The 14,618-nt window shown below is 38.5% G+C and overlaps 1 protein-coding gene across 7 annotated transcripts; it reads right to left on the reverse strand.

Annotated features, from left to right (window-relative positions):
- Nucleotides 1–2,840: 2,840 nt before the first annotated feature.
- On the reverse strand, nucleotides 2,841–14,440 carry aifm1 (apoptosis inducing factor mitochondrion associated 1). 7 transcript variants are annotated; one of them, XM_030153256.1, is made up of 22 exons: nucleotides 14,169–14,440; nucleotides 13,234–13,364; nucleotides 13,010–13,124; nucleotides 12,885–12,908; nucleotides 12,497–12,607; nucleotides 11,137–11,229; nucleotides 10,894–11,019; nucleotides 10,668–10,733; nucleotides 10,188–10,274; nucleotides 9,701–9,822; nucleotides 9,438–9,568; nucleotides 9,024–9,114; nucleotides 8,786–8,870; nucleotides 8,626–8,702; nucleotides 8,309–8,417; nucleotides 8,101–8,208; nucleotides 7,914–8,002; nucleotides 7,689–7,829; nucleotides 6,489–6,631; nucleotides 5,072–5,196; nucleotides 4,794–4,984; nucleotides 2,841–3,322 (listed from the first exon to the last, which is right to left on the reverse strand). In XM_030153256.1, exons 1-22 carry the CDS (start codon nucleotides 14,254–14,256, stop codon nucleotides 3,251–3,253), a joined length of 2,325 nt encoding a protein of 774 aa, XP_030009116.1. In that variant the 5' UTR covers nucleotides 14,257–14,440; the 3' UTR covers nucleotides 2,841–3,250. The 7 variants fall into 7 exon arrangements, with proteins under 7 accessions (XP_030009116.1, XP_030009114.1, XP_030009118.1 ...); XM_030153254.1 differs by having other exon boundaries at nucleotides 10,188–10,262; nucleotides 11,137–11,232; nucleotides 12,497–12,616; nucleotides 12,882–12,908; XM_030153258.1 differs by lacking the exons at nucleotides 10,668–10,733; nucleotides 10,894–11,019; nucleotides 11,137–11,229 and having other exon boundaries at nucleotides 10,188–10,262; nucleotides 12,497–12,610; nucleotides 14,169–14,438.
- Nucleotides 14,441–14,618: the final 178 nt, after the last annotated feature.

Below are 14,618 nucleotides of genomic sequence, written 5' to 3' on the forward strand. Positions count from 1 at the left end.
GATTCCAAGTTATTTATCAACATTAAATTTTAGTGGACTTTAATAACTCTTTTTAACAGACAAGAGGAAGGTTATTAACTCTAATTTAAAGGCTTTAAAAGTGAAGTTTTATTTTTCATATTGCAGTAAAAAACAAGCTTTTGAGAAGTGTATCAAACAGCCAGTATCACCAGCAAATGACATCAAATATGTCCAAAAATGTCTTTTGTGTATGTAATTCTAATGCATTATGTTAAGCCTAAGCTGTGTCCATTTATTTCATTATTTATTCACATTGTAAATGCAGATTTAAGCTTTTAACAAAAGCACTGATACAGGGTTATTGCTGTTTGAGGAAAAAAAAAAAGAAGAAAAAGAAAGAATCTCTGTAGTTCCAATTATTTCACATGCACATTTTTCATGTCACTGTACATCCAGAGGATATTTATCTGAGATGTCCAGTGTTTCTGGTCTAATTATTTCATTTTCAAACTGCCAGAAAAATTGAGACATAAATGTGGGAACTCGTGTTTATTCCTCCATGCAGAGGGGGAGGCAGTTCAGCCATTTACTCATGTAAAATTAATGTCAAAGATAGAGATGGGAGGTTATGGCACGTGTTTGCCTCACACTTCCGAGCGCGCTCTGGAGACTTAAGTGTCAAATAAGATCTGAAATGTGTGAAAATATAAACTATGAATACTCTCTTAATAACATGAAGCTCACAGTATATGAAAAAAAAAAGATGTTTCTGCATGCTTGAGCATTTTTACCTCCGGACAAGAAAAGTAGGCCATGCTTCATTTTAATGCTGTTTTGTGTGGACACACATTGGATCTGCTTAATTAGACTGCACTTCCATAAAGTGTAAAATGTACATGTCAGGTGCCCTGCATCCAACCCTGTCTGCCCTAGTAATTAACAGTGGAAGCATCAAACTAATGTGAGATCTTCAGCATCAAATCATTTCAATAACAGGCCCAGTCACTTCAGTTCATGCGCCGTGTGTGAGTGATATCAAACACTTCAAGATGAGGTTCAAAGCTAATTTGTGACTTTAAAAACAGCAGATGAAAAAACAAATTCACTGCAAGGCCCATGGAGTGGCTGTTGTTTTGGTTCTTCACTAGGTTAATTAAGAGCTGCTTCCAGTGATTTTTGAAATACTGAACATCAGATTTAAAGCTGCATCACTGGTAGTTGTTTTTTTTTTTAAGCATTTCTGAGTGAAACTTCCATAATTACGTTTCAGTATATTGTGATTCGAGTACTCCTACTCCTCAGTCTATGATGTAGGTTTGAGATAATCACAGGCTTTTACAGACAGGAAGAGGGGATAAATACATGATTGACAACTGTAATCACCAATCACTGAGCAGATTCTGTCAGAGCTGACCAGGACATGTCTCTACTGCTCTACTAAACACCTCGACACGGAAGATCAGAAAAGTAGCTTCACTTTTCCATAACATAAAATATTTATTCTTTGGACCTGGACCCAGAGGAGAGAGCTGTACAGGACTGTATGCATTATTAGATTCGGGTGTTTTTCCTTCTAATTTCTGCTCCAGAGGCTTTAAGCAAATTCAGATGATTCATGTTCTTTAAGTGATTAGTGAGAATTACACATAACACATCACACTCTATTTGCTAATGATGATAATGGCCCATATGATTAGATTAGATTTCATTTACTAGTCTATTTAACCACTGCTTGTATTTTTTTAAACTGATCCAAATGTACTTATATTTAGGTCATGAATAATGCCTTTAATGTCCTATCTACACTAATACAGATACTGTGCAAAACCAACATTTATTTCCACATTTTGACTTCTCACCCATAAATAAATTGCCATTTTTTGTGTCGCTAAAAACACACTTTTTAAATGACTCCTAAAGTGAACATCCTCAAACTCACACTAATTCACATGTTCATTGTTGCTTTGTGTAATGAACATGTAATGCAATAGCAGATACACAGGTTCCTTTACATTTGGTTACAGTTAGAATGCCAGAGTTGTGTTTTAATCTATTTAAGTCAGTATAGATCAGGGTCTACACACATACTTTGTGATTGTAGAAAAAAATCTATACAGTCACGGAAAAAATTATTAGATCACCTCTTGTTTTCTTCAATTTCTTGTTCATTTTAATACCTGGTACAACTAAAGGTACATTTGTTTGGACAAAATATAATGATAACAAAAATAGCTCATAAGAGTTTAATTAAAGAGCTGATATCTAGCCATTTTCCATGTTTTTCTTGGAAATAACTGAAATCACTCAAGTTCTTACATCAATAGCTATGGCATTGTACTGACAAAAACAGTGCTTTTAGGGCATTCCATGTTATCTTTTGTTTGTATTAGTCACATGATACAAACAGGAGTTAGTACTTGATTGTATAACCATTGTTTTTGATTACTTTTGATGGTCTAATAATTTTTTCTGCGACTACAATATAGAAACAACACTTTGAGTTTGTAACTTAACGTGACACCGCTGGTCAACTTACTGTCAGATTAAAGCCTCATCTGTATCCAATATTAGTTATCACAAGGGAAATTCCTTTGCCTCTTCGTTCAGGAAAAGAAAGAATACAAAAATGAATTGAAAAAGAATGTAATGTGTTCTTATGTGTTCCAACGTTCTGACAAATTTTGTGTATTTGGTAAAACTTAAGTAGTGTGGACTGACTTTTCCTTATCCGTGTTAGTGTGGGTACAGTACGATAAGTCAGAGTTTTGTGATTTGGTCCACAACATACTTTTTCTCCGATCAATTGTGTTTGAAAAGGAAGTAAACATACCTGTCATCACCACTACTAGCATGAAGCATGAATGAAAAAATTAAATCACTCCAATTTAAAAATAGTTTTTATTGCAGCTGTTTCACATCAAGCTGCTTGAATCACACAGATGAACACAGTAACCCATGAACAACATTACCAGCCTGGTGGGGAAAAGCAGACACACTTTGACTAGAATTAAAAAAAAAAAAAAAAAAAAAAAACAGGAGCAGAATGTTTGGTTGGAAGCAGACAGATGAAAACCTGATGGAGGAGGAAAAAAATAAGCAGCAACAAAACCTTTGCAGTGAATAAAAATTTCAGATACGAAAATATTTCAGCAACATGACATAATTTACATTGATCCTCCCGTTGTATTTGTATGAACAGCCATGTCTTCAAGACTGTGGCATCGACTGGAAAAGTTCAGCCTTCATGTGAAGTGAAAGTCGGTTCCTGAAGTGAGCGTCAGCTTCCATTTTAATCCTCGTGGATGTTGAACAGCTTGGCCACTTCGTTCAGATCTGCGTGCTCCTCTCCATCCTTGATTATCTACAAAAAACAGATAAAAGACAAGCTTTGTGTTAACTCTTTACATATTACAAATTGACCCTTTAATCATAATCATTAAATTAGTTTAAATCCTTCAGATTAACTGTGATTATTAACAGAATCAAATGAAAGTTGTACCAATACATGAAACACATTATGTTTTACAGGCATCGACTGAGGTTAGCATGCTAACCAGCTAGCCCCAACCTGTACTCGTTCATAAAGTAGTGTCCATATAGCTCCTCACAAGTGAAGGAACAAAGTCAGATGCTACACTTAGCATGTTTTCAAGACCAGTAACTGTGTCATAATGGCTTAAAGTAACTTAATGGCTTAAGTACAACGAGGACAGTATACTACAGTGACTCAGTATACCTCAGTTACTTCTGTGTTTTATCATGTTGGACATTTTACAAATAATGGGTATGAGTAGAAGTTGCAGCCATATTGTTCCATGGCTAATATTAGACTTCTGACTACTAAAAAAAAAATGGAAACCTTAAGAAAAAAAAAAGATCACTCCACCTAGATTTTCATGCTTAGTTTGATGTTCATTTCCAGCATAATTTATTAATCAGCTAGAGTTTAATGGCCAGAGAGACAGATTTATTCATTACTTTAACAGAGATGTTCAGTTCAACAGCTAACCACATTCTACTTGGTGAAAAATTTATTTCTGACATTTATAGTACCTTTTCAGTGTCAACATTTTTAGGACAGGGGTGATGTTGACCACTTAATTGGCTGCAACATTTACCCTGTTTCACACAACTGTTAGTATATCAGTCTGTAAAAAACACATAGCGCGACTTAATTTAGAGCTCTGATCTGTCATACTGAGGCAGTTTATGTAGCAAACAAACTTGGCAACCTGACCTTTTTTAGACAATTCAAAAGTGATTTTTAGTTCAGCTGATGACACAAAAACTGTACCATAAAAAAAAAAAAAAAAAATTGATTGACAAGGAATACACTCATTGCGACATCCTGGGCTGAAACTGATATGCATGACATTTTGCCGCACTGTCAATGTAGATATTATTTTTCTATTTATTCTCTCTTGTGGCAGTGAAACAAAGAAGCGTAACTTGCTATAAAAAAAAAAAAAACATATGAACTGATTGAAGACTAATGCTTTGACCACAGTATCTTTGAAAGAGAACAAATTACTATCAAATGAATATAAACAGTCATTTCTAATACACATGGTGGTAAACATCTATTCTCATCAGCAAAAGTGATGTTTGGTTGATAAATCTGTGCATTCCTGATGATGAAGCGTTGTTTTACTGTGGTTATGTGTTGGTTTTGGCTAAAATCTGAGTTATAAGTTAAACTATAGGCTGACAGCATAAAGGAAAACTGCAGGATAGCAAAGGTATCTCTATTGACTCTGAACAGTGGACACCAACACCTCTGTTAAAAGTTAGAGTTGATTTTGGATCTTAATCTGAAAGCAGCAGAGGCTAACCTTTCTCGCGATGGGCATTCGGTTGAACACGTTCCACAGAATAATGCCCACAACCACTTTGTCTCTAAGGTAGAAGATGACCCCTTTGCCGTAGTCGTCCTTGTGCCCCACCGTGGGGGGAGCAGGTGTGGAGGAGGCCACGGGGCTGACAGCGGTGTCCTCCGTCTCACTTTCTGAGCGGATTCCAGTTCCTGCAGAAGGTTTAACAATGAAAGGGCTCAATCTTCAGTCCTCAAACACACCGCTAGGGCCGTTATGTCTATCAGGGGCGGTCTTACCTGACTTCTCTGTAGCTGCTTTAGGTGTGTCCTTTGCAGTGGCTTTGGCAAACACTCCGACTGTTGGTAGACTGCTGTCGACAATCCCGATTGCCTCGTAGCCTACATCAGGTCCCAGGTCACTCCTGTGAGACGCCATATGAGTTTGGGAAATATGTTTAGGGAATAATTTGATTCACACCTCGCAGCAATCTCTCTATTGATTAAAAATGTCAACAAACCTCTATGACAAGATACAATGAAATTTAAGAACAACATACTCTGAATAAACCCACCCTATTAATAGTTAATATTATATTTCTGCAACTACATCATTGCATATTAACAGTGGAACGCTACACACAGCCACATTTCCAGTGTACCAACTACATTTTCTGAGCAGGAATTACAAACTATTGCACATTTTTATTGCAAGTGTTTTGCCAAGGCTCCTCTCCTTCCAGCAGGAGGTTCAGTAGCTCCAAGATGTGAAAGCTTTACTGTCAAAACACCAACACTGTGTATATGTTTGTGTACCTCACACTGTTACCCACTGGGACACACACACACGCACGTACGCACGCGCACACACACACACACACACATAAAAAAACCAAACAAGGCAGAGAGGGCACTTGTTAAAATTTAGCTGTAAAATTCTGAGACATCTCACCACTGCCGCCCAGTGGGAATCAAGCTGATGACCTGAAGTAATGTCACAGTCAACCAAACAGAAGATGCTAACCTAGACAGATTACACTGATTTTTCTGCCCACAGAGTCTGCAGACCTACAGCTCATTAGGAAGTATTGCTTTGAGATGAGTGGGGGGTGGGGGGCCCTTTCCAATGTGACTTCTTTAAAATTCCTGAAATCACTGCACTGTGTTTTCAAGTATATAAACAGGCATCGGACTAAAATCTCCAAAGGGGTCATTTTGCTTTGGCATTTTTAGAAAGTTAAAATATTGTCTAATTATATCAGCTGGTGTGCAAGCACTGATCATTTGAGTATTGAGTCTGTGGCTTTTTTTGTGAGGGGGCGGGAGAATGTAGTGAACGCATGTTGTCAGCAATGTGTCGTATTTCACCAGCTGCTAAAACATGCAGTTAAAATTGGCTTAAAAATGTGGGTTGTCTGCCTGCCGGACAAATACAAGAGTCTCCTATTTCAAAGTAATGGACATCTAAAAGCTTAAAAAAATGAGGACATAATGGGATTTAAGACTTCAGAGCTTTCATGCATGCGCCGACCTGTAAAAAGATTAAATACTAGTACATTTGCATGCTCCGGGGCCTTTTATTGAATAAATTACGTGCAAAGGAACTTAAGTTATCGACAGTTCAGCCTGGTTGACTCTTTCAACAATTCCTCTCTTTGTCCTTTATAGGCTTTCATAGCAGCCACTGGCAGGAAACAGGAAGTAGTCCAATACTCACCAGAACATAGACTGATGCCAGTAAGGTTTGCTGGCTCCGGTCATGTTCTCTCCTGCTAATCTGCCACTCACAACAGCGTGGTCGTGGTGTTCCACTCGCCTGCGACCCAGTCTGATGTCGTAGAAACATGCAGCATCTCCAGCCTAAGACAGGAAAGGAGTGTAGTGTGTGGAGCAGTGATGTAAAATGGGTTTCAGAAGTTACATTTCTGACTTTAAGATCATTATGAATACAATCTAAGACTCCTTGTCATGTCTAAATACAACCCCCCACCCATTTTATTTAGACATTCATCAAACACCAGCACAAAGAAGCCTTTAACTTTGAAACATGAGGGCTGCATAACTTGATGAAAAAGTCATAATGCAATGTCCATGGACAATTTTGCCATTTACAATTGTGATTTCAGCTTGATTTTTGTTATTAAGGACAGACATACAGATTAATGATCATTTTGACATGTGTATTCAGCTAGATTTAAAGGAAAAAAAATAGGTTTTAAATGTGCCGTCTTTCATTTAGCATGTTTTACCCAGTGCACCTCCGCTCATTGTCACTGAATCCATTACACTCACTGAACCTAAATACTATATTGGTTAACTCTGCAACTACTTTCCATACTTTAATGCTTTAGCCACTTTGCATCTGGGTGCTTCTATGAAACTGGGTTCATTTTGGTACCTGCCACTTTGCCAGTTTTTCAGACCCAATAATAGAGAAATTTAGACATTTTTCCCCCCGGGATGTACCTAATGATGACCTCAGATAAATGCAAAAAAAATTTCTCTTGCTCTGAGCCATTTCAAAATTTAATGAATTTTTAATAAAATACTGGGGCCAAAAATAAGACCAAAATTGGGACAGGAAAACTTACCCAGGTCTCAGCGCATTTAATCTGGAAAGCATGGCTTGAAATGGTCTTATATACAAGTTTCATAGAAGCACCCATCTGTCTTTGTTACAGCAGGATAGACACTCTGTAACTTATGTAAAAGTGAAATGTACTTCATAATCCAATAAATGAATACACCAAAAAATTAATAATCATGTGTAATGCATCAGGGCTAAAATTCACAGCACTGATTTTAGACTTTTTAAAAGGTCCTATGAATATTATTCTGAGTTAAAAGTTACTGAGGTTTGGCATTGCTGAGTATAAATGTTGATAAGTTCAGCTGCATCATGTAAACATTAACTTACCACCCAGATATTGGACCTGGCCTGCAGCTCTGCATTGACCCTATAGCCACCAAAGTCCGAGTCCACTTCCAGACCTGCTGATTTGGCAAGGTCAACATTGGGCTCCAAGCCAACAGCTGCAACAATGTGATCAGTTTTAACCTGTGGAGGGGAGGGATACATTGAATGAGTAACAAGTCTGTTAATTTTCCCAAATGACTTTAAATTTGCACAGATTGGACCTACCAATCGGCCATCCTTCAACAGAATTTCTAACTTATCATCTTTGGCGACCACAGACTTGACCAAAGCTTCTGAGATGATCTTTACACCCTCTAGAGAGAAGAGGTAACAAACAAGGGAAAAAAAGGTCTCATTTCTGAGCATCAAACTGGTACCATGAGAGCTGAGAAACCAGAGAACAGACATCAACCTTTCTTGACTTTTTCTGTTGTCCAGTTGCTCAGATACTCCGGCAGCACTTTGCCCATGTTGCCCTTCTCAGGGAACATCTGTATCACCTCCAGATCAGACTCAGCTGCTGAAAACGGAAAACATAAGAAGAGGTGTAACAAATTAATTCTACAAAAGATTGAAATTATTGCCTCTTTGTCCTTTTAACATTTGTTCAGGTTACTTACATCTCCGGCCAAGGGCGCAGGCTAGCTCGCTGCCCAAGAAGCCGCCACCGATGATTGTAACGGATTTGATGTTTCTGGAGACCTTGTCCAATAATTTAAAGTCCTCGATCTGGAAATAAAACCCAAAATTAATTTCAATAATCAATGTTTTATACTAGTTATGAAAAAAACAAGCTACATTTAGTGGTTGTGATTTTGTATCAGATTCAGATGAATTCCTAATGGAAATATTATGTATATTATTATACAGTGTATCATTGACACTAAAGCCTCACAACTATAATAAACCTACCGCCCCCTAGTGGCCGTTTACTGACCTTGCGGAACAAAGTTGTCTTGCTCATCACCTCCTCTCCTGCTCTTTCAATGACCTGCAGATTCCTAGGCACTCCCCCTGAAGAACAAAGTTTTAATTTAGCTTCTTTTGAATGCTTTATGGAGCATGTGTTAATAAATATATCTTAAAATGTCACTTACCTGTAGCAATCAAACACTTATCGTAAGCAATCTCTGTGTCGTCATCCAGTTTTACTTTGTTTCCTCTCACATCCATGTGGACAACCTAAAGGAGATTGAATTATGTTTATGCAGCCAAACATAGCCTTAAAAACTAAAAATATACAGGTCAAATAAGTTCTACACTATGATACCAATAATACATGGAGTCAAAATAAAGTACTGTCTAATTATTACCTGAAACTAACTATAAACTTACCTTTTTCCCCGTGAGAACTGCCACCCCTCCATTTTCTGCACTGTTCAACTCTTCTGGATTAATATAAAATGATGGTGGCTGGAAGTAGATGCTGCAAAATAAAAACAAAAGCAAACAATGATTTAACAGCCTGACAAGTCAAAGACACACCAGTGAACCTCAAGACAGATTGATCTCTAATTATAAGGACATTTTAAAATACTATATCCAGCAATCCTTTTCTGCATTAAAATATACATTTGCAGAACAGGAAGTGTTGTACGTTTTACGCAAGTGGTCTGGTGTAAATAGACACAGCCAAAGTCAAAATGCAGGGTAACAAAAAATGTGCCATTATTTGAGAATCATTAGACAGAGGGAGGACAGTAGAATACTGCTGAATACTCTAAAAGCATACAAGTTAAGTCAGCATACCTCCTTTCCTTTCCATTCCACTGTTTGAAACGGAGTGTTTCTGTCACACTGGGGTCGTCAGAGAACCACAGCTCCTTAGACAGAGGTGGTCTCATGTATGGAAGATCTGGCTCATCAGTCACAATCAGTACCTGAAAGAAAAACAGGAAAACTGGCTTCAATAAACAGTGGATTTGATCTCTTGATAGAAAAAGACAGAATTCAGATAAAACTAGAGTTGAGCAGATTTTTAAGCTTGTTTTGACTGTGACAGTGTAACTGACCCTGGCACCGGGGTCTCTGGCTCGAATTGACCGGGCAGCAGCGAAAGAGGCGGTACCTCCACCAATAAGGAGGTAGCGGGCGTGTGAGGGGATCTTAGAGGCAACGGGTGCAACATCTCCTCCTATGTATGGCAGCAACAGCCAAGACAGAAAGCAAGAACAAAGGACAAAGGGTTAAAGTATGCTCTTAAAACTCGGCAGTAGCTGTAACCTGTAAAAAGAACCAAAAGGCACAGGGGTGGCAATGGACCTGCTACGTAAAAAACAAAGAAAACAAAGTAGTCATGTAAGAGAGATTATTAACCTTTATCATTACAAAAATCCAAACACTATGAAAGAGGTGTGAAGACATGGGGAGAAGCTGTAATGAGGAAAAGGGTTATAATGATAAGAAATAGGAGGGGAAAAAAGGTGTGTGAAGTTAACATTAACATTATCGGTGTCTCCCAGTTTCCCTGCTCCGTCCCAGTCCGGACTGTGGTCTTACCGCTCTCTGCCACAACTTCAGGCTGAGGCTCAGGTGATTCAGCTGACGGGGTTTCTGCTGCTTCTGCTGTGGGTTCTGTTAGTGTAACCGGAGCATCAGTTGGTTAAGACAAAATAAACCCTCAAAACTGGTAAATGATTGACTAGGAATTAGGGCTGGGCAATAAAATGAACTAATGTGATTTATCAAGTTATTGTTTCATGAAAATCATGTAAAAACAAAAATTAGTGCTTTCTCTGGAGGCTGATGCAACTCATGACAGACATTCATTCATCTTCTGAACCCGCATTATCCTCACTGTACCCTGCCTTCGCTTCAGGACCCCCTTGATCCTCACTAGGATTAAGCGTTCAGAAAATGAATGAAATAAATGTATAGTAAATGCCATATAGTTTTAATAAAGAGATTCAAAATTCTGTTTTCTGGTCCTATCACCCAGCCCTACTGTGGATCCATGCACAGGTCTGACTCAGTGCTTACCACTCTCCACAACAGCTGCAGGGGGTGGCTCTGACACTTCAGGTGTGGGTGATGGCTCTGCTATCACTGGAGCAACATTAAAGAATAACTTCTAATATGCACTACAGGTAACAAATGAACTCCATGTATTTTAACTGAGGTAGAGAGTGAGTTTACTCTGCAGTCTCAGTTCTAGTGGTTTGAATTAATGAACTGGATCAAAATATGCTATGTTTGCAAGTCTTACCCTCCTCTACTACAGCTGCAGCAGGTTGTTCTGCTGCCTCCTCTGCTACAGGTGGAGCAGGTTGTTCTGTTTCCTCTACTACAGCTGCAGCAGGTTCTGTTTCCTCTACTACAGCTGCAGCAGGTTCTGTTTCCTCTACTACAGCTGCAGCAGGTTCTGTTTCCTCTACTACAGCTGCAGCAGGTTCTGTTTCCTCTACTACAGCTGCAGCAGGTTCTGTTTCCTCTACTACAGCTGCAGCAGGTTCTGTTTCCTCTACTACAGCTGCAGCAGGTTGTTCTGCTGCCTCCTCTACTACAGGTGCTGCCTCCACTGGTGCTGCTTCCACAGGTTCATCTGTTGTTAAGGCAATCCATAATCTGGATTAAAACTGAATTCTTTATAAGATTATTAAAGGGGAAGACCATCAGGATCCATGCATGTCTTTATCTTAATCCACTACTCTGATGCAGCCAGGAGCATGCAAACTGACTCAAAAGCAACTGAAAGCTGCCCAGTACAATCAGTCTTCTCCTATTACAATCTTTTAACTGTTAACATTAGCCCTTTCCCACATTTCTTTTGTTAACTAAAGAGACGCTGCACACAAATTACAGGACTTCTGCAAATCTATTCTCAAATTCTTTGAAAAGAGATTTAGTGACAGAAACAAAATGCTGGTGTCAGTTACACCATGTTAGTATTGTTAAGAATGTGCAGCAATTCTGTACCTTTCACATGTTGTGGGGAAATTTGTGGTTCTTGTACTTCTGTTTTTATATTTTCTGTTAAAAGTAACAACGTCAGTGTTGATTTTGTAACAAAGACTGTTTACACAAAAAAGTCTAGATACAAGTGTAATACACTTTAAAGGGCAGCTTCCATTTACACACAGCACACACCCACCACATTCATATGACAAGGGACATACAAAATAACTTAACAACAAAAGTTTTTGTTGTTGGAAGTCTATTAGATGACACAAATGTGACAGCATACATGTTGGTAGAAAAATATTACTGATTTAAATTAGTGCGACCAATATAAACAGAAATGTTTATCAATGGAGGTGAGTTTCCAAAAACTTTAACAAAACTGTAAAGAGGGTTAATTTATAAGGTTAGAGAGGACACAAAGTAAATGAAGTGCAACATAAAACAATGAAAATGACACAAGCACCACAAAATTCAACACATATAAATGAATAAAACAAACAGACCAGCAGACTACATCAAAGTGCATGCAGTTAATGTATACCTTACTGGAGACAGACAATATTAATGTGAATAGATACAGATGCCTAATGTATAAAACATCATTAAAAAATTGTTTATCTCGCATATTAATGTGGGGCAATAATGAGCAGGCTATAAAGTGGAGTGAAAGGGCATGTGTGTTATACAACTGGCTTTTTTGCACTAACTTGACTTTAACTGTAGGTGTCATCATTTCCTCAACATAAAGTGTGCACAGGCAGCTTAAACAAAATGTAGCAGCACATATAAATTCCACATGTATCATACTTTAAAGTGTTGGTTTCTATTTTTGTATTGTTAATATAGATGTTTATACAGGAGGCATGTGTCATGCATGAGGTGATATAGAAAAGTAAAAAACAAACAACCTGGTGGTATTTCAGTTGTTTCACTAGGAGCTACGACTTCAGCTTCAGGTGCTGGAGGACTTGGCTCTTCTGGTGACGGTTCTGCTTGTGGTTCTGGCTCTGGAGCTGGGACTGCTGGGAGATGAAAGTATTCATTAGAAAAGACAGAAGCTTGTTTTGTTTTGCAGTGTATAAATTGGTTGGTGGCAATAAAGAGGAAGTTAAACTGAATGCTGCAGAGTCAGCTGATTGCAAACCACTCTTAAAACAAAACAATCAACTAAGATATGTTTGAGTCCAAAGAATGATGGAGCAAATAGTGAGTAATCACTGTTTTTAGTGTGATGGTTATAATAAAATAATAGTAATAAAATAATTAAGACTACTCCATAAATCAGGAGAAACTCACCCTCTGTTTCAGCAGCTTCTGCAGCTAAAAACAAAGAAAACCAGAATTTAATCTGTGAATGTCTTTAAATAACCAAAATATACCAAAAACCAAACCAACCAAAATATATGTGAAAAAACACTAACCCAGAGGCTCTGGCTCAGACAGTGTTTCTTGTGGGGCTGCTCTATGTGGTCTGGAAGCAATTTCTGAGAGACGTTCCTCATATCTTCGTTGGTCTCCTTTTACAGTTCGGTATGCCTGTTGAAGCACAAAACATTCTTTGTTAACTCAAAATCAATATCACAATTTCCAGTCAGAATCAGCATCTAGAATTATCTCTGGACAACAAATGGATAGATGTACACACATATATTCCTCCACCAAGGCAGGCAGCTCCAACCAGAAGGGCGTACAGCTGATTTTCCCTCCCTCCTCCTGCAGGCCCAGTGGACATGTGTGCTGCAGGTACCTGTGCTGGTGTTCTGCCATTGTTCAAAACTGGAAAACACAACACAACTGCATTAGAACGACCGACATCTATCAACTCTGTAATCTAGTATTTTGTATTTTCCTTACTCAATATAGGAAGAGGCATAATTCTCTTTACCTGTCAAATTTACAGTGATTGGGAATGTGACTTGACATGGCCCTGTACTAAGTGGGTGGCACAGTTTGGTGATTTTAGTTAGGTTAACAGAGGAGAGCACGCCCCCACAGTGTGCAGAGTTGAATCTTTTAAGAGTGATCTCATGAACTACTTTCCACTAATAACTCCCCACAGGGCTGGTACATGCAAACCACCTTAAAGGCAGACAATTGATGTGATGCTTTACAAAGCTGTTATACCCCTATAACAGAGATTATACATGGATAACAGGATCAGAGCAAATCAAATTTTATTTATATAGTGCCAAGTCATAACAAAAGTTATCTCATGACACTTTACATATAGAGCTGGTCAAAACCAGACCCTGAATAGAAATCTGACAGGTCAAAACACCTGTACCAGACTGCCAACAAGTGGAAATAATAGTGACAGAAGATTAAACTAGAAACTCCAGCTGCTAATCTTAAAGTGCAACATGCGACTTCAGACAGTTAGAGAAATGTCATTCATGCTCATTGTAGCCTTTGCTAATTAGCCAAGTTAGCTTTGAAAAAGCAAAACAAAGGTCAAAACACTTTAAGGGAGCCACATTCGTCCTTCATAACAGGACATAGAGTGGAATTATACAGGCAATGTCTGATGGGAACGAGGCAAACCGCCACGAAGACAACAAGTTAGTGAAACTAGTCACTTACCTGCTCTTCTCACATTCTGTCGGCACACAGTTGATGAAGATCTAGCAAGAGGTGCAAGCTTTTTCCATACTGTTCTACATTTCAGCATTGTGGCTCAGCTCCGCTGTAACGGTCTTCAGCTAACTAGCCGGCTTGTCGGACGGGAACACTAACTGTTTAACGTTAAATGTTGTACAACCGCCGGCTTCACACAGTGGTACCTAGCAATGCCGACACACGCTACACGCCAAGGCCAGAGACAGGTCATACATTTGAGGGGAGTCATGGGTAATACCAGATATTCTATCAGAGGAGAGATTGGGTCATACAGCTAAAGACGCAAGATGACGCAGCCAAAACAAAGATGGCGCCGATGTTAAATGTAGAAAATATAATCCCAGCTGAATCTTAATACATTTGGTGGCATTTTTAATTTCATTTCTTTTTATTTCTAAATTATTTAATAATTTC

This window comes from Sphaeramia orbicularis, chromosome 14 (genome assembly GCF_902148855.1).
Source record: "Sphaeramia orbicularis chromosome 14, fSphaOr1.1, whole genome shotgun sequence".
Lineage (NCBI taxonomy): Eukaryota > Metazoa > Chordata > Actinopteri > Kurtiformes > Apogonidae > Sphaeramia > Sphaeramia orbicularis.